Source organism: Hemitrygon akajei, chromosome 8, assembly GCF_048418815.1.
Source record: "Hemitrygon akajei chromosome 8, sHemAka1.3, whole genome shotgun sequence".
Classification (NCBI taxonomy): domain Eukaryota; kingdom Metazoa; phylum Chordata; class Chondrichthyes; order Myliobatiformes; family Dasyatidae; genus Hemitrygon; species Hemitrygon akajei.
The window spans coordinates 124,929,925-124,950,968 of NC_133131.1; the positions used below are offsets into that span (position 1 = coordinate 124,929,925).

Below are 21,044 nucleotides of genomic sequence, written 5' to 3' on the forward strand. Positions count from 1 at the left end.
CTTTTTGAGCACCTTCTTCATTCTCAGCTCCTATTTATTTATGTTTTTATTGATATACTTTAAAAAGCTTTTACTGTCCACTTTGATATTATTTGCTGGCTTGCTTTCATATTTCATCTTTTCCCTTCTAGTGATTCTTTTAGTTGCTCTCTGTAGGTTTTTAGAAATTTCCCAATCCTCTATCTTCCCAGTAATTTTTGCTTTGCTGTAAGCCCTCTTTTGTTTTTACATTAGCTTTGACTTTGCTTGTCAGCCACAGTTGTACTATTTTGCCACTTGAGTATTTCTTCACTTTTGGAATGCACATGTCCTGAACCTTCCTCATTTTGCCCCAGAAATGCCCACCATTGCTGGACTGATGTCATTCCCTATCAGCATCTCCTTCCGATTTACTTTGGCCCAACTGCTCTTCCATACCACTGGAATTTCCCTTACTCCACTGAAATACTGCTAACACTTTACTTTCTCTCTATCAAATTTCAAGTTGAACTCAACCATATTGTGATCACTGGTCACTGTTCATCATTCTCAATACAAAGTTCTCAAAACATGTTGTCTGTGAATTACTCAGTGAATGGTAAATATGTTAGGCACTGATTTTTTCAAAAAAGTAATAATCCCATGGGGGCATCCGATCATTGATGGAGCCCCATCTGTCACACAAGCAAAAATGTTGGTGAGTGGAATGCCCTCTTTGAAAGACTGCTCAACAACCTGAAATATTGATTACTCCAAGTCTGTTTCTAGTCCACCTCTTGAACCATGATTTCATCTTTAATGAAATGTAGATAACAAAGCAGCAAAGATTTGTTTCCTGGCAAAGTGGATTCATCCAAATGCCAAGCAAATTCTGTTGTCTGAAGAATGTTGCACCATTGTCTTCCACATTCTCAGACATTTTACCTAATCATCTTCGAATAGAGTCGATGCTGAGTGGAATCACTTTAATTATTTGGTCTGGTGACTTATGCAAGACCACACTCAGAATCTTCCTTACTGTTGGCAGAATCAGTACTTCCCCAATTGTTTGGGGCTTTCCAGTATGAGCAATGAAATGATGTATGAAGCATGCAAACCATCACCACTTTGTTGTGAAATGCTGGCAAACATGTTTGAAATGCTTTTCATTTTTGATGCTTGCATGAAGTGTCTGAAAAAGCCAAATTCTTGTTTGCTTTATCATTGTGCTTTTTCTTCAAATGTTCAAGAAGCCAGAACTGTTTCACTGCCTCATATGAAGAACCTTTTCCCACACAAAGATACTCCATACTATATTGTCTACAGTTCTATTTTGTTTGGTCTGCTTCTGCCATTTTTGTTATGGATTCATAATCACAGCCAATCACCTATTATTTAAGTCCAACCGCAAATGCTGCAATCAGTAAAGGGGAAAAGTTGCATCATAGATCATGCAAAAACTGACTCTGACTGAAGGTACATAAAGCAGGGCAGTGATATCTCATTTAGGCCTTTAACTAGGGAAATGTGGTCAAGACCATTTGAATGGGCAGATTCTGAGCTTTACCTCATTGAATGCCATACCCCAATTCACAGGAATTGCGTCACTGTGTGATTGGAGTAATGGAACGCTACTAGCTAATTAATTATGAGGCACTGAGGACCAAATGCGTATATTAAACTTCTTAAATTAAGTCTGTAGACCCTCAGCAGACCCTTGCCCCTGAGTACCCTCCCACAGTCCCCTTCATCTTTACTGTCCCCTTAGAAACTCCCATGGTATCACCCACTTTGGATACCATTGCCACAGAAGACATTCTTGCTTTCCTTTTATGTATGATGAGCTACAGAGAATCAGTCTTACAACACCCACAGAATACCGGAGGAGCTCAGTATGTCAAGCAGCATCTATGGAGAAGAATAAACAGCTGACATTTTGGGCCAAGGCCCTTCATCAGGACTGGAAAAGAAGGGGGAAGAAGCCAGCATACGAAGGTGGTTGTGGGGGGGGGGGGGGGGAAGGAAAGGAGTACAAGCTGGTAGGAGATAGGTGAAATCAGATAAGGCGGTAGGTGGACAGTTAGGGCTGGAGGGTATAAAATGAGAAACTGGGAGGTGAAAGATGGAAAAGGGAAAGGGCTGAAGAACGGGGGTCTGATAGGAGAGGAGAGTGGACTATGGGAGAAAGGGAAGGTAAACACTCAATTTATTTCTTTGTGGATGAGTCTCTTGAACTGAAACTCTTTAAAACAAGTCACTTCAGGAGACAATGAGGAAAATAAATTGCACAACAGCAGTGGAACAAACTAATGCAATTTGTTATTCACTCCAAGAAATCACTAGAGATCTAATTTGTCAGCTGAAGGAGCCATCATAAACCCTGACTGAAGCAAGTAGCCTACAGATGCTGAAATCTGAGACAAAAATAAACTGGTGGAAAAACTCAGAGGGTCAAGCATGAATGGTTAATGTTTCAAGACAAAATCGTGCATCAGGACTGAGAGTGCAGAGGAAAGACAGTCAGTGTGCAGAAGTGAAAGAGGATGGGAGATGATTGGTAGAACTAGGTATGACGGGGAGTGAAGGACAGATGAAGTCAGGTTGGATGGGGGGGGGGGGGGGATAGTTGGAGGGGTTGCTGCCAGGAAGGGTGTGGGGCGGGGAGGAAGGAGGGTGCCAAGTTCTGAAAGAAACACAGAAATTGCAGGAAACTGTCAACGTTGTTTCTGTCACGGATCCTGGTGTGTTTCTGACTCTCTTACTCAGCCACTGATTCAGCAGGTCTTGCTTGACCGTGTTCACTGTCTCAGTTGTGCATATGTTTCACTTCCATTTACAGTGTCCCCACTCCTAGCTTCTGATGAGGAATCACAGCACTCAACCTAACAATTCCTTACAGATTTAAGTTTCATATAAAATCTCTGCAAGTGCTCCTGAAACAGAGGAAGGCATTTATAATTGTCTCATTTCGACATGTAGCACAATATCAGGCCCATCGGGCTCAATGAGCCCACACTATTCAGCTACACCCATGTGACCAATCAATCCTCAAACCCATGTGTCTTCGGAATATGGGATAAAACCGGAGCATCGAAAGGAAACCAATGCGGTCACGGGGAGAACATATAAACTTCTTACAGACAGCAAGCAGCAGGGCTCAATCTAGGTCCCTGGTATTATGCAAACTGCCATGCTACTGTGTCACACCCCCACCAGCTGACAAACATTTAACTTTAACGAAGAACTGATGTATGGCAAATTATTTTGCAGCTTGAGATTTATGTTTGCTAAATATGTAGATGTTGGGATCATCTTAAAGGATGTTAGGTGCATCGTTGGATGACTTTTCCTGGAGTTATCCAATAACTTGTGGATAAATCTTAGTGAATTGTAGGACCACAATAAAAAAAAGCTTGCATTATATAATTCGAATGACTTGTATGCTTCATGTTTAAAATTTAATGCTGTGTTTTTTAGTCCAAGTGCTTCTATAATAGATCCCTCTTATTCCCTACATTTCCCATAATTTCTATGTAATAACAGAGTGAAGTGTTATTACAAAATATTACAATATTAAAATATTACAATATTACAAAATATTCCCACTGCAGAATTCAATTGCAACCAGAACACCCAGTCCTGTCACTTTCTAATTTCTATATGTTGTATAAGATGTGCTGCAACTGAAAGGCCTCCATATAGAATAGATTATGGTATTCAGAGCTATATGAAGCCAATTGCATGGTCCTGCCATACAAAAATTTCTCAGTTGATGGGAAATGTTTCAACAAAAGAATTGCTGGGATAATTACCGAAAGCAGAGTCAAGGTAATAGTGACTCATCTATCAAATACCAAAGAAGAATTACAAAAAAATGCACTGGAACTTTAGTAGTTTCTGATGAAAAGCCATTTACCTGAAACTTTAACCTGAGCTGTGAGTATTTACAGAATTTTCTGATTTTAGGTACGAGTTCTAGCATCTGTAATTTTCCCTTTCAAATCTCTTACTAAATCTCCCTATAGATGCTGCCTGGCCTGCTGTGTTCCACCAGCATTTTGTGTGTGTTGTTTGTAATTTTCCCATTCCTTCCTAGACCTGAAAGCCTGAAATGTCACCCTAAAAAGACAGGGTGTTGGGATCCGGGGTGAGAGCCAATTTCAATTGTTCTCTGCGATGGTCGCTCATCCCTCCATGGCACTGGAGCTATGACGACTGCCCCGGCAACTGAGCTCCATGCCTACTAACATGATGAACTGCTCGGTAAGGCTTTGGCCCCACTCTGGGCTGCTCTGGTGTTTGGATCTGATGCAAGCTTTTTTAAAAAAAATTGTGGTCCTACTAAGATTTATCCACGAGTTATTGGATAACTCCAGGAAAAGTCATCCAAGGATGCACCTAACATCCTTTAAGATGATCCCAACATCTACATATTTAGCAAACATAAATCTCAAGCTGCAAAATAATTTGCCATACATCAGTTCTTCTTTAAAGTTAAATGCTTTGGTTTGGAATGTTGTTGTTCACTTCAATTCTTGACACGATTTGTATCTTTTTCCTTCTCTTGCACATAGGGTGCTAGCCTTTTATTTTTATTCTTGTTTTTTATTTAATTGGGTTCTTTCTGGTTTCTTGCTTTGTGGCTCCCTGTGAGCAAACAAATCTCAAGGTTGTATAATTTATACATTCTTTGATAATAAGTGTACTTGAATCTAATTCCTCCCCATACAGTGGATGCCAGCTGATCTGTGGAGTTCCTCCAGCGGTTTGTGTGTCCTCTGTATTTTTGTTGCTTTTTTTGTTCCTCAAGATAATGGACCATCTATTCCAGCCATGTTTATATTATCCTTAGACAGCATCTGCGCACATCCCAAGTTGCATATTATTACAGCTACCCATAAAAGGTAGGATTGTTATGCATCTCTACATTTCAGATAAATACCTGCCACCTTGTACTTACATTTTCTACAGCTCTACCCACTAATATTTGATAAAGCACAGCGGGCCAGGCAGCATCTACAGGAAGTAGTACAGTTGAAGTTTCGGGCAGAAACCCTTCGTCAGGACTGTATGGTCTCGGCCCAAAACATCGACTGTGCTTCTTCTTATAGATGCTGCCTGGCCTGCTGCGTTCCACCAGCATTTTGTGTGTATTGCTTGAATATCCAGCATCTACAGATTTCCTTGTGTTTGCGTTTCAATGACTTGAAATGTTTATACAAATGCTGCCTGGGCTCCTGATATTTTCAGAATTTTCTGTGTTATAACAGAATTTACGAGTTTTTAAAAAAATTTGCCTCAGTTACTTTTATATTGGTATTGGTATTGGACAATATTGGTATTGTCAATATGGCAAGAAATTAAAATGACAGGCAATAATGGTTCAATCATCACACTGCAAATACAGCACAGTGCAAAAGTCTTAGACACACATATATAGCTAGGGTGCCTAAGATTTCTGCACAGTACTGTGTATTATGTCTTTCTAGTTACCAAATAACACTTAATACTACTGAGCTAATATAAAGCTAAGTACTCTTATTTCTGTTTCCCAATCACCTTCTTATTTTAAGCAATATCCAGAACAGTAAAGCAGAAGTGACCGTCAATCAACTGCACCTTTTGCCAACACGGGAGATGCTTTTACAGGTGCACATTCACTCCTAATGACAATATAATTACAAATCATGATTAAATATTGTGCAGCATGCATCCTTTTCACATAAATAATGCATCATGCATCTCATAATATTTCCTCACAGTAATATTCAAATTGGATGTTAAAATACTTCGCATTTAGAAATATAGCTGTATTCTTGAAATGAAGAAACTAACCCTTACCAAAGACAATGGGCTGACTACTTCAGGATTCTTTTCTTTCTTCTTCATTTTGCTGTAGATTTACAAGGAATAATAATTAGATTTTATGAGACTTTTTGTCTAGTTGTCTGTAATCATTTCATTAGTTTAGAAGTTCTTGAATCCAGAAATAAACTGCTGACTTCACAATATCAGAAAATATTTATAAGAAACAAATGCATGAGCATTTCTTTAAAATTAATTATTAATTCTTGGATAATTTTAACATTGTATATTACTGCCATTATTTTGAACAGTACAAACAATACAATTGGATTTAATACACGAGCTAAGAAAAGCTATTAAATGTTTGATGCTGAGTCCTGGTCCGGGCTGCAGGCCTGGATGGTGTCAGCCCCAGGGTGCTCAAAGCCTGTGCCCCCCAGCTATGTGGAGTACTTCACCATGTCTTCAACCTGAGCCCGAGTCTCCAGAGGGTTCCTGTGCTGTGGAAGACGTCCTGCCTCGTCCCTGTACCAAAGACGCCGTGCCCCAGTGGCTCCAATGACTACAGACCGGCGGCATTGACCTCCCACATCATGAAGACTCTGGAGAGACTTGTTCTAGAGCAGCTCCGGCCTATGGTTAGGCCACACTTAGACCCCCTCCAGTTCGCCTATCAGCCCCGACTAGGAGTTGAGGATGCCATCGTCTACCTGCTGAACCGTGTCTACGCCCACCTGGCGAGCACTGTGAGGATCATGTTTTTTGACTTCTCCAGTGCGTTCAACACCATCCGCCTTGCTCTGCTGGGTGAGAAGCTGACAGTGATACAGGTGGATGCTTCCCTGGTGTCATGGATTATTGATTACCTGACTGACAGACCACAGTACGTGCGCTTGCAACACTGTGTGCCAGACAGAGTGGTCAGCAGCACTGGGGCTCCACAGGGGACTGTCCTGTCTCCCTTTCTCTTCACCATCTATACCTCAGACTTCAACTACAATACAGAGTCTTGCCATCTTCAGAAGTTTTCTGATGACTCTGCCATAGTTGGATGCATCGGCAAGGGAGATGAGGCTGAGTACAGGGCAACGGTGGGAAACTTTGTCACATGGTGACAAAGCACTTAAGTTACAGAGAAAGGTTGAACAAGTTAGGTCTCTATTCATTGGAGCATAGAAGGTTGAGGGGGGATTTGATCGAGGTATTTAAAATGTTGAGAGGGATAGATAGAGTTGACGTGAATAGGCTGTTTCCATTGAGAGTAGGGGAGATTCAAACGAGAGGACATGATTTGAGATTTAGGGGGCAAAAGTTTAAGGGAAACACGAGGGGGTATTTCTTTACTCAGAGAGTGATAGCTGCGTGGAATGAGCTTCCTGTAGAAGTAGTAGAGGCCAGTTCAGTTGTGTCATTTAAGGTAAAATTGGATAGGTATATGGATAGGAAAGGAGTGGAGGGTTATGGGCTGAGTGCGGGTAGGTGGGACTAGGTGAGATTAAGAGTTCGGCACGGACTAGGAGGGCCGGAATGGCCTGTTTCCGTGCTGTGATTGTTATATGGTTATATGGTTATATGGTGTGAGCAGAATCATCTGCAGCTTAATGTGAAAAAGACTAAGGAGCAGGTGGTGGACCTGAGGAGGGCTAAGGCACCCGTGACCTGTTTCCATCCAAGGGGTCAGTGTGGACATAGTGGAGGATTACAAATACCTGGGGATATTAATGGACAATAAACAGGACTGGTCAAAGAACACTGAGGCTGTCTACAAGAAGGGTCAGAGCCGTCTTTATTTCCTGAGGAGATTAAGGTCCTTTAACATCTGCCGGACGATGCTGAGGATGTTTTACAAGGCTGTGGTGGCCAGTGCTATCATGTTTGCTGTTGTGTGCTGGGGCAGCAGGCTGAGGGTGGCAGACACCAACAGAATCAACAAACTCATCCGTAAGGCCAGTGATGTTGTGGGGGTGGAACTGGACTCTCTAACAGTGGTGTCTGAAAAGAAGATGCTGTCCAAGTTGCATGCCATCTTGGACAATGACTCCCATCCACTCCATAATGTACTGGTTAGGCACAGGAGTACATTCAGCCAGAGACTCATTCCACCGAGATGCAACACTGAGCGTCATGGGAAGTCATTCCTGCCTGTGACCATCAAACTTTACAACTCCTCCCTCAGAGTGTCAGACACCCTAAACCAATAGGCTGGTCCTGGACTTATTTCCACTTGGCATGATTAACTTATTATTATTTAATTATTTATGGTTATATATTGCTATATTTCTTCACTATTCTTCATTGGTGCGACTGTAACGAAACCCAATTTGCCTCGGGATCAGTAAAGTATGTCTGTCTGTCTGGTTTCAAAAGAGAGTCATGAAGTCCTACAACAGATTCAGGTCCTTCAGTCCAGCTGCTCCCAGCCGACTAAGATGATCCATCCAACCTACAATGGCCACAGTACATCTTTTAGGGGTTGAGATGTTTCAATATAAAGTGAATGAATTGATTAATATATTGTAATTTTTCACACAACCTAAATGGTAGTGAAGAACTGCAGATCTCAGAACTAGGACACAAGTTATGAAATATTGTCAGTGTTCAATTATGTCACAACATCTTTCATGTGGAGCTTCTTACCCCTCTTCATCCTGTGTTTTAGCATTGGTATTCTCAGCCACCTCCACGGCATTTGCCTTTATGTATTTTTCTGGCATCTCTTCACCTGTTGTAGAAACGTAATTGTTTCAGGATTAGAGATGTTTGACTTGCGAAGAATTTTAAGCAGTTACAAACCAGTAACCAAAATCATTTTCCAAATGAAAAATCAAAAAGGTGCAGATGCTGGAAATTTCAAATAGAAACAGAAAATGCTGGAAGCAGTCACTGGAGCAGGCCACGTCTGTAGGAAGAGAAAGGGAAACAACATTTTAGGTACAAGAAACGACAAAGGGTCTTTGACCTGAAATGTTGACTCTCTCACATGCTCTGCCCTAAATAGCCATTCAAAGTAAGGCAAAGGTTTATGTACCTTTTTCAGGTAAACCACTCCCACTCCCGTTGATCCATTCATGTTCTCTCTCCTTTTACTCACATTTTCCAATTCCTCATCCCATCCTATTTAGATTCATTACACTGTCCCTCCTACTGTCACTCAAACACCATTCTGATGGAGGCTCTCAATCCGAAACACTGCCTCTTTATTCCATTCCATAGATGCTGCCTGACCTGTTGAGCTCCTCTAGCATTAACCTTTCCTTTCCCTTGGCTTACCCTTCCTGCCCCCTGCCTACCTGTTCCATCAGCCATCATCCTTTCCTTAAAGTGGTTCCACGTCACTATCCAGTTTCTGTCTCTACCTACCCTTCTTTCTGCCCCCACTGCCAATTTGGCTCCATCTGCTTATCATCCCCCATCTCATCTGAAATATGAATTTATACCTGCACTAAGCAACTAACAGCAGCCAATGTATGTGTTGTGTGAAGAAGTTTTTTCAAAGGAGGCAATGAAACCATCCAGGCTCCTTGAACATTGGATCGGTACATGGAGGGCTACAGTCCCAGTTCAGGGCGATGGAAGGAGGCTGTTTAAATGGTTTGGCATGGACAAGGTGGGCTGAAGGGCTTGTTTCTATGCTGTACTTTTCTATGTCTATTTGAAGTGAATGCACTTGTGTATTTAATATTTCAATAATTTGAGTGGATATAAATACACATATATATATATATACACACACACATATACACATATATATATATATACACACACACATATACACATATATATATATATACACACACACATATATATATACACATATATATATACACACATATATATACATATATATATATACACACACACACACATATATATATACACACACACACACAAGTTTGATTTGCATTCTTGTTTGTTTAAATAATTATGGGTTATGTGTAAAACCAGATTAACTGCAATGTCATCATGCTACCACGTGATACGTGAGCATCTCACAAAGTAAATTTGAAGTTATATCTGTATTTTGGACTCGGCGTATTCATATGAATTAGTTTAATATTTTGAAGTTACAAAACTTAACAACTCTGATAAAGCCATCAATGACTTGGCTTATTTTCTGTCCCTTTGTGAAATCTTTCAGAAATGAAAACTACTTCAAAACATGATGGCTCTCAAAAGGAAATGGTCTAAGATGTTTTTTATGTGCTTATTGAAGCTGTGATAAAATTCTTTGAAGACTCAAATGCTTCATTCAGTAATCAATGCAAGAATATTAAGCACAACATAGATTACTAATCAGAATTATTTGCAATGTTTAATGAAATCAGTCTTCAATTGCAAAGTAATAATTTGAATCTTATCAAAATTAGTTGTCTCCACACTTCTGTCCAAGTTAACCTTATTTAAGAGCAACATTGCCATCGTGACCTTTTCCAAATTCCAAGCTTCTCTGAGTTGGAAGAGAAGAATACCAGATGAGGATTTTCAAGTTTACTACGCCCATCTGCTGAACTGCATTAAGACACGTCAGAGAGATTTCAGGATCTTCTCTCGCTCCAAATCCAGAATGGGTAACAAATCCATCCTGAACATTTGTAATGAGGAATTAACAGGAAGGATGGATGAAGAACCGATCTTGCTACAATATGACTAAGTCTTATATCTTGTTTATTATTTATTGTAATGCCTGCACTGTTTTGTGCACTTTATGCTGTCCTGGGTAGGTCCGTAGTCTAGTGTAGTGTTTTTTTCCTGTGTTGTTTTTTTACGTAGTTCAGTCTAGTTTTTGTACTGTGTCATGTAACACCATGGTTCTGAAAAACATTGTCTCATTTTTACTGTGTACTGTACCAGCAGTTATGGTCGAAATGACAATAAAAAGTGACTTGACTTGACTAAGCTGAAGCTGAGGTTCAAAAAAAAAAATCACATCAAAACTTTCAATTGCAGAAATAAATCTGAATGCTATCCTGCACTGTGGAGAAAGGTCAAGATATTCCTTATGCCCTTTCCAACATGTTTAGTGGAGCATGGTTTCATAGCAGTTGCTCAACTTCTTTCAGAGCCATGAAAAAGACTGCAAATGACTGAAAATGGGGATCTGAAACTCCTGAGTGATAACCATCCTGATGTTGCCAAGTTGATACCACAGCACCAAGCCTATCCACCCCATTGAACAGTGAAAAAGCAATGAATTGACAAATTGTTGGACTAATGTATGCCCTATTTTTTTTACTGAAAATTGTTTTACTATAATGAAATAATTTTATATGTAACTTCAAATAGATTTGAATTTTTTTGCAATTATTTGTCACTGCTCTGAATTTGCAGTTTCTATTTTCTTTCATTGTGCATTGCATATCAAAATTCTTTATAGGTTTTATGTTATGGCCTGAAAGGGAGAGGGCAGCACTGCCGATGTGGTCTGGGAGCCAAGCAGGTTGCATTCCAAAAATGGTTGGGATCACACCTTGATAATGAGAGGGGTCAGAGGAGAATTGCCAGACTGGTTCAAGCTGACAGGAAGGTGAAAATAACTCAGATAATTACATGTTACAACGGTGGTGTGGAGAAGAGCATCTCTGAATGCACAACACATAGAACCTTGAAATGGATGGGCTACAGCAGCTGTTTGATGTGTTGTGCACTCTCAGTGGTCACTTTATTAGATACAAGAGATAACTAATAAGTGACCATTGAATGTTTTTTTAAAAACTTATTCCAACAACCTTTGACGCCTACTCGGCCCATAACACTCCATTTTTCTTACATCCACATACTTATCGAAGAGACTCTTAAATATCACCGCCTCTGGCCGTGCATTCCACACACGCACCAATCTCTGTGTAAATAACCTTTTTCTGAACTGAACTTTCTCCCCTATACTTTCCAACACTCACCTTAAGATGACCTTAGGTATTGCCCGTTGCCACTCTGGGGGAAAGGCGCTGGCTGTCCACTCTGTCTCTCATAATCTTATACACCTCTCTCAGATCGGCCCCATCCTTACTTTCTCCAAAAGAGAAAATCCCTAGCACGCTCAACCTTCGTTCATAAAACATGTAAAGAGCTGTGCTGATAAGATTGATATGAATCTTTAATTTATTTTGACATCGACTGTGAAGTGTATGTGAATATTTTATTTTCTCGAATCCAACGCTACACCGTACGAAAACTCTTAATCCGATTCAATCAGACTGGGGTTAGAATTAGGTGTGTGTTTAACGCAACCAACTAACCCGTTAAAATTTAGGCATTATTTCCGCGTTTTCTTAATAAATAACAGAACTTTTAATGCAGGAACTTGTTGGTTATTAGTTAACCATATTAGACAAAGTAAATATTAGTCAAGATAAAAGTAAATGAAACTTACAATTTTCACTGAGCAAACTTTAAACTGGGTTGCGTTTTTCACCCGGTGATGAAAAGTCCACGGACTGTTCAGAAGGGAGACTGAACTACAAATTGTTTTTTTTAATTTTCGGTGCAAAGTCTCACTTTAGTAATTCGAACAGATTATGTAACAGGAAATTGAATTCACGTGTGATGCTTTCTCCCAGCCTCCGGAGATAAGGTGTGTGATCTGACTGGGGCCGAGCTTGACAAACATCTGTTTTGGTGAGATGTATTACTTCAAGTGGAATGAAAACAGAAACTAGACGTTCTTCCTCCACGCCCATCAACTCTACGTCCTCTCACTCACACTAGGAGCAATTTGCAGTGGCCGATTCGAACCTACGTGTTTTTCCGATGTGGGAGGACACCAAAGCACCTGAGGGAATGTCACGCAATCACGAAGAGAGCGAGCAAACAGATGAGGCCGGGAGTGATGAAACAGAAGGTGTCATCTCATCTGTTACAGTGCCACCCAAGAACTTCCACAGAGAGAATGCCACAGGTCAAGACTGTCACCCTCTTTTTGCTACTGTATTTTAAAATACTCAGCGGCTCGGACAGTTTCCTTATTTATCATTCGTGTTGGGGATCTGGGCATTGCTCTACATTTATTGCTTATTCCCTTCCCCTTGGGAAACTGGCGATGAACTGCATTCTTGGATTATTGTGAACTCCCACAAATGTCCAAAATATTTCATGAATACTAAATTTTAAGTTCTGAGACAGCCCCACTGAGCATTTATGAAGTCCTACACAACACATTAATATATCTCCACAAAAACTCTCCCGCAGCAAACTCAATAAAAATTCTATCATGGATAGATATCTGTCCCACAGGTACAATGGTGAGGAAAAATGTCAAGTATTGTTTCCTTCATGGTGGTTCATTCATTCCCTCCACACACTCAAGTCAGCGGCTCAGCCAGGTTGGTCTGTAACAATTACTCTCAGTGATGGGCATTGAAGCCCCCCACCCCCAGAGTAGACTTTCACTATTTCTGCAGCTTCTTTCAACTATTTTACCATGAAGAGCAGCACTAACCATTGAGAAAGGACAGTAAATGGAGATCAGGAGGTTTCCTTGTCCATCATTGACTTAATTCTATGAGATATCCATGGAATGTAGAGTCAACATTTAGTTCTCAAACGGATAGTATCTCCCACTTACTGTAAAGTGGTGGATTTATCTGTATGGATTTACCCAGCTGGTGGGATATTTCATACTCAAGGTTTATGATGGATGAGATAGAAACAAACTTAACATTTTCAAGTCAATGATGATTTATCAAAACTTGGAAGCATTAAAAATACCTCACATTCCATCCGGGTATCCTCCAGCCTGATGGTATGAACACCAGTAATTTTCCCCTCCCCTCTTTCTCTTCTTCCATTACACGCTCTGGCTCCCCTCATTTGTACTTCTTCTCTTCTCCTCATCTGCCTATCACCTCCCCTGAGCATATCTCCTCTTTTTCTCCTCATCCTCCTAGAGTTATTGAAAAGTACAGTACAGAAACAGGCCCTTCAGCACATCGCCATTTAAAATACCTACTCCCATCGATCTGCCCTGGGACCATGGCTCTTCATACCTCTACTATCCACGTATCTATCCAAACTTTCCTTAAATGTTGAAATTGAGCTCGCATGCACCACTGACGCTGGCAGCTCATTCCACTCTCATAACCTTCTGAGCGAAGAAGTTTTCCCTCATGTTTTCATTAACCTTTTCACCTTTCACCTTTGACTGTTGGGAGAAGAAATCGAAAGGCGAATAGGCAGTTAGCGCAGAGCAGCCCTGTGGCCATTCCTCTCAATAATGAGCATACTGTTGTGGGTGATGAACTCCCAGGGGAATACCACAGAGACCAGATCACTGGCACTGAGCATGGGTCCGTAGTGCAGAAGGGAAAGAAGAAGAGGGGAGCATTAGTGATAGGGGACTCAGTAGTCAGAGGAACAGACAGGAGATTCTGTGCTCATGAATGGGACACCCAGATGGTATGTTGCCTCCCAGGCGCCAGAGCCAGGGACATTTTGGATCACATTCACCGCATTTTGGAGAGGGAGGGAAAGCAGCCAGATGTCTTAGACATAGGAAGGAAAAGCAAAGAGGTCCGGAAGAGAGAATTTGGAGATGTAGGCAGAAAGCTAAGAACTAAGACCTCCAGGGTAGTAACTTCTGAATTGCTACCAGTGCCATGCACCACTGAGGGTAGAAACAGGATGAATTGGCAGATAAATGTGTGCCTGTGAAGCTGGTTCTCAGGTTCTTGGATCATTGGGATCTCTTCTGCAGGAGGTATGATCTGTACAAAAGGAATGGGTTGCTCCTGAACACGTGTGGGGCCAATATTCTCAAGGGCAGATTTGGTAGAGCTGTTGGGGAGGGTGACGGCTTTTTAGAGCAGTTTGTCATTTAGCTTACGAGGGGATCGGCTATACTGGATTGGGTATTATGTAATGAACTGGGGAGTTTAAAGTAAATGAACCCATAGGAGGCAGTGATCTCAAAGTGATTGAGTTCAGCTTGAAATTTGATAGAGAGAAAGTAAAATCAGATGTAGCAATAGTTCAGTGGAGTAAAGGAAATTACCATGGTATGAGAGAGGAGTTGGCTAAAGCAAATTGGAAGGAGATTCTGGCAGGGATGACAGCAGAGCAGCAATGGCGTGAGCTTGGGGGAAAAATGAGGAAGGTGCAGGTATTCCAAAAACAAAGAAATACCCAAATGGCAAAATAATACAACTGCAGCTGACGAGGGAAGGCAAAGCGAATGTAAAAACAAAAGGGAGGGCATACAACCAAGCAAAAACTAAAGGGAAGATAGAGGATTGGGAAGCTTTTAAAACCCGACAGAGAGCCATTAAAAGAATCGTTAGGAGGGAAAAGATGAAATATGAAAACAGGCTAGCAAACAATATCAAAGTGGATAGATAAAGCTTTTTCAATTATACAAAAAATAAAAGAGTATATATAGGACCACTAGAAAATGAGGCTGGAAAAATAATAATGAGGGACAAGGAGATGGCAGACAAACTGATTGAGTATTTTTTACCAGTCTTCACTGAGGAAGATACCAGCAGTGTGCCAGGTGTTGAAGGGTGTGAGGGAAGAGAAGTCAGGCAGTTAGTATTAATAGGGAGAAGCTGCTCAAAAAGCTGAAAGACCTAAAGGTGCATAAGTCACCTGGATCAGATGCACTGCAACCTAGCATTCTGAAACAGGTATCAATAGGGATTGTGGAGGCGTTAGTAGTGATCTTTCAAGAATCATTGGATTCTGGCATGGTTTCAGCCTACTGGAAATGTCACTTCCTGTCTTTAAGAAAGGAGGGAGGCAGCAGAAAGAAAATTATAGACCAGTTAGCCTGACCTCAGTGGTTGGGAAGATGTTAGATAAGTTGTTAAGGATGAGGTGACAGAGTACTTGATGACACAGGACAACATTGGACAAAGTCAGCATGGTTTCCTTCAGGGAAAATCTTGCCTGAACAACCTGTTGGAATTCTTTGAGGAGATTACAATTAGGGTAGATAAAGGGATGTAGTGGATGTTGCATACTTGGATTTTCAGAAGGCCTTTGACAAGGTGCCACACATAAGGCTGCTTACCAGGTTAAGAGCCCATGGTATTACAGCAAAGTTACTAACATGGTTAGAGCATTGGCTGATTGGTAGGAGGCAGTGAGTAGGAATAAAAAGATCCTTTTCTGGTTCTGCCAGTGACTAGTGATGTGGCTGCTTTTTATATTGTATATCAATGATTTATATGATGGAATAGATAGCTTTGTTGCCAATTTTGTGGATGATACAAAGATTCGTAGAGGGGCAGGTAGTGTTGAGGAAACAGGAAGGCTACAGAAGGACTTAAACAGATTAGGAGAATGGGCAAGAAAGTAGCAAATAATGTTGGAAAATGCATGGTCATACACTTTGGTAGTAGAAATGAATGTGCAAATTATTTTCTAAACAAGGAGAAAATTCAAAAATCTGAGATGCATATGGACATGGCAGTCCTGTGCAGAACACTCTAAAGGTTAACTTGTAGGTTGAGTCGGTGGTGAGGAAAGCAAATGCAATATTAGCATTCATTTCAAGAAGTGTAGAATATGATGTGATGCTAAGTCTTTATAAGGCACTGGTGAAGCCTCACCTTGAGTATTTTTAACAGTTTTGTGCTCCTTATCTAAGAAAAAATGTGCTGGCAATGGAGAAGGTTCAGAGGAGGTTTACAAGGATGATTCTGGGAATAAAGGTTTATCATATGAGGAACATTTGCTGGCTTTGGGCCTGTACTTGCTGGAATTCAGAAGGTTGGGTGGAGTGGGGTGGATCTTATTGAAACCTTTCAAATGTTGAAAGGCCTAGATAGAGTATATATGGAAAGGATGTTTCCCATGGTGGGGAAGTCTAGGACAAGAGGGCACAGACTCAAGATAGAGGGGCGTCCATTTAAAACAAAGATATGGAGAAATTTCTTTAGCCATAAGGTGGTGAGTTTGTAGAAATTTTACCACAGGCAGCTGTGGAGGCTGATCATTAGGTGTATTTAAGTGGAAATTGATAGGTTCTTGATTGGCCACGGCTCAAAGGTTACGGGGAAAAGGCTGGGAATGGGGCTGAGGAGGGAAAAAAAGAATCAGCCATGATTGAATGGACGAGCAGACTCGATGGGTCAAATGACCCAATTCTGCTCCTATGTTTTACAGTTTTATGGTCTTAACCCATGACCTCTGGTTTTAGTCCCACCCAACCTCAGTGGAAAAAGACTGATTGCATTTAACCCGTGTATACCCCTCTTAATTTTGTATACCTCTCAAATCTCCTCCCAATATTCTACATTCTAAGGAATAAAGTCCTAACCCATTCAATCTTTCCTTATAACTCAGGTCCTCCAGATCTGACAACATCCTTATAAATTCTCTCTGTATTCTTTCAACCTTATTTACATCTTTCCTGTAGATAGTGACCAAAATCACACACAATACTCCAAGTTAGGCCTCACTAACATCTTGTGCAACTTCAACATGACATCCCATTTCCTGTACACAATACATTGATTTATGAAGGCCAATGTGCCATAAGTTCTCTTTGCAACCCTATCTTCCTGTGGTGCCAATTCCAATGAATTCTGAGATCCCTCTGTTCTACCACACTCCTCAGTGCCCTACTATTCACTGTGTAAGACCTAACCTGATTGGTCCTACCAAAGTGCAACACCTCACACTTCTCTGCATTAAATTCTATCTGCCATTTTTTTCTGATTTTACAGATCTCTCTGTAAGCCCTGATAGTTGTCTTTGCTGTCCACTTCATCCCCAATCTTGGTGTCACTGGAAAATTTGCTGATCACCACATTATCACCCAGATCGTTGATATAGATGACAAACAACAACAGACCCTGCACCAGTCCTTGTGGCACTCTACTAGTCAGAGGCCTCCAGTCAGAGAGGCAAACATCTACTGCCATAAGACCATAAGACATAGGAGCAGAACTAGGTAATCTGAGTCTGCTCCGCCATTCAATCATGGCTGATCCATTTTTCTTCTCTTCCTCCTCAACCCCACTTCCCGGCCTTCTCTCCGTAACCTTTGATGCCATGTCCAATCAAGAACCTATCAATCTCTGCCTTAAGTACACCCAACAACCTGACCTCCACAGTTGCATGTGGCAACAAATTCCACAAATTCACCACCCTTTGGTTAAAGAAATTTCTCTGCATCTCTGATTTGAAAGGGCGTCCCTTTATCCTGAGGCTGTACCCTCTTGTCCTAGACTCACCCACCATAGGAAACTTCCTTTCCACTTCTACTCTGTCTAGGCCTTTCAAAATTTGAAAGGTTTCAATGAGATCCTCCCTCATCTTTCTGAGTTCCAGCGAGTGCAGACCCAGAGCCATTAAACGTTCGTCGTAAGATAACCCTTTCATTTCTGCAATCATCCTTGTGAACCCCCTCTGGACCCTCCCCAATGCCAGCAGGTCTTTTTTAATATGAGGGGCCCAAAACTGTTCACAGTACTCAAGGTGAGGCCTCACCAGTGCCTGATAAAGCCTCAGCATCACATCTTGTATTGCATTGCTCTTGTATTCTAGACCACCACTCTCTGGCTTCTCCCACAAAGCCAATGTCTTATCCAATTTACTACCTCATCTTGAATGCCGAGAGACTGAACCTTCTTGACCAACCCCCATACAGGACTTTGTTAAATGCTTTATTAAAGTCCATGTCTCCTCATGTGGAAAATATCCTCCTCTCCTATCAGATTCCTTCTTCTTCAGCCCTTTGCCTTTTCCACTGAACACTCCTCCACTTCTTACTTCACCCTCCGTCCCTCACCCACCTGGCTTTACCTATCACTCTCTAGATTGGACTCCTTTCCCTTCCTCCACCTTCTTATTCTGGCATCTTCCCTTTTCCTTACCAAGATGAAGTGTCTCAGCTTGAGACATTGACTGCTTATTCATTTCATTGACGCTGTTTGATCCGTTGAGTTCCTCCAGCATTTTGTATGTGTTTACTCTGGATTTCCAGAGCCTACAGAATGTCTTGTGTTTAGCATTAAAAAGTAGGCTTTTTTTAATTTAAAAGTTGCATAAAAGTGGGAGGGATACAACAACCAAATAGAATGTTCTTGAGGGAGAGTGGAGAGCAAGAAATACTGAATGAGATATAGTCTAGGTGATGGCTGAGAGAGGATTATGAAATGTATTAATCACAAATGTTCTGACTGGACTAGATATAAGTAAAATGAAAACTAAGAGACGGAAAGTATTGTAAGTGCAGGATGTTGCTGTTTCTAGAAATCAAAGATAGGAGAGAATGCTGGAAATACTTAATCAGGCAGAGAAAATGGAGTCAGTTAGCTTTACATGAACATAAGATGCTGCAGATAATAGTGGACTCTGCCCAGTACCATAGGCACATTTCTCCCTAACAAGCTTGCACACATAGGCCTCTCCCAGTCTCCATCCACCTAACAGGAGTCACCTGCCACTTATTTCCAACTTCATCACCTGCAGCCTATTTAAACCCACCTCGCGTCCATAATCCTTGTTTACTCATATGAACCAGCTGGCCTCAACCAGTTGCTCCTAGCCTTCTGTTACCTTATTGCCTTGTTGTGTTAAGTATCTGTTCTCTCTTGTTTTGTGGCCCCTTGTGCCTTATAATTTTATAGTTTATTACTAAGTTATCACTCACTGCTAAATTGTTTCTGCTGCTCTGCATTTGGATTAAGCACCCTCTGCAAATTTCCTGACACTCACCACTATTGTTAGTTATCTACAGGAGACACTGACTCAAGAAGGCAATGTCTATTATCAAAGTTCCACACTATCTAAGCCACATCTTCTTCACACAGCTACCATGGAAGCTTGAAATCCCATACCACCAGGTTCAAGAAAAGCTATTTCCAACCATTTTGAACTTGAACCATTCATCAAAAGCCTAATCACTATAGCAACAGTATGATCACCTTGCATTTTTTTTGTTCTAATCATGCTCCTCCTTGTAAAAATTCCGTATAATTTAAAGTATGTATAATTTATGTTTACCTTGTGAAAGCTAGTTATATGATGTTATTTTCCTGTGATGTGGCTTCAAGTAAGCTTTGCATTACATGCATTACACGCAAACATGTGCTTGTGCATCTTCAGGTAATGCCTTTCATGGACTTGTGCTAATATTATTTTATTACAGTATGTGCTAGAATGATGCTTCATTTAGCTGTATACATGTGAATGGTTGAATGATAATAAACTTGAACTTGATCTGACTATCAACTGGACTTGACTTGATGATCTTTCATCAGAACTGGCCAGTTCTAATGCAGTTTGTAGAGCTGCTCATTGAATATTGCTGAGCTCAGTGCTGAGCTTTGAGAGCTACAGCATGCCTCGATGGAGATGAGGTACTGTTTAGCGACAAGAATATCTGGGTTCCTTTGAACATCAATATTACCCCATTCTTACTCTTTTATGCATCAGTGTGTAGAACTTCTTTTTCCTTTTTTTTTTGATGGAGGACTGAACTTGTGGAGGGATTATAATTTCAGAATGCTGAAAGGGGAAGACAAGATGCACTTTGTGGTAACACCATGTTAAAGCAGGCAGAATATTACTTTGGATGATCTCTTAAACATGAAGGCTGGTGAAAACAAGAGGAATCCTACTATTGCTTTGCAAGGAGACAGAACTGGTTGAGAGGGGGAACAATGGGAAATGGACAAAAGCTGTCAACTATGGAAGAGAATAAACCACAGTGAAGGAAAAGGGAATCCCTATCAATTCAGTCATCAATGTATTAGATAAAAAGGTGATTCTGAGTAGGATTGAAACAAGGACTATTTTATATAATAGGTCATCTTGAAACTGCGCAAGTTCCCAGTGTCACACATTTGATATCAAGGCAGTGTGTACAGTTAAAGAGCAAGTTGTTCAAGTTTTCTTTTTCTTTTTTTAATATTTCGGCACAGTAATAGGCCCTTCTGGCCAACAAGCTCGCATTGCTCAATTACCCATGTGACCAAAGCTACCAATCTATACGCCTTTGGGATGTGGGAGGAAACTGGAGCACTAGGAGGAAACCCATGCAGTCATGAGGAGAACGTACAAAATCCTTAGAAACGGTGGTGGGAATTGAACCTGGGTCACTGGTGCTGTGATAGCATTGTGCTAACTGTTACACTATCGTACCGCCCTTTCAATACAGACCATGTGGTGAGCGTGAGTTTTGCAGACTACACAAAAGATGGTGTAGTTATGGGTAGTAAGGAAGGTTGTCAAAGAAGACAGCATAATATAGATCAATTTTACGTATGTATAGAGGAATGACAGAGAAGAGTAAATAGCATGCTGTGGAATCCTTAGGAGCATCAATGTAGAGAGGG

General features: G+C 41.0%; 1 protein-coding gene across 2 annotated transcripts in view; it reads right to left on the reverse strand.

The window, feature by feature from the left end:
• Positions 1–12,477, reverse strand: part of abcb4 (ATP-binding cassette, sub-family B (MDR/TAP), member 4) — a 114,255-nt gene extending 101,778 nt beyond the window's left edge. For both annotated transcript variants that reach the window (XM_073054547.1, XM_073054546.1), the window contains exons 1-3: positions 12,134–12,477; positions 8,401–8,485; positions 5,800–5,851 (exon numbers count right to left, since the gene is read on the reverse strand). In XM_073054547.1, coding sequence (XP_072910648.1) covers positions 5,800–5,851; positions 8,401–8,477 — 129 coding nt within the window. In that variant the 5' untranslated portion in view covers positions 8,478–8,485; positions 12,134–12,477. The remainder of the gene's footprint in view (positions 1–5,799; positions 5,852–8,400; positions 8,486–12,133) is intronic.
• Between the last annotated feature and the right edge of the window lie 8,567 nt (positions 12,478–21,044).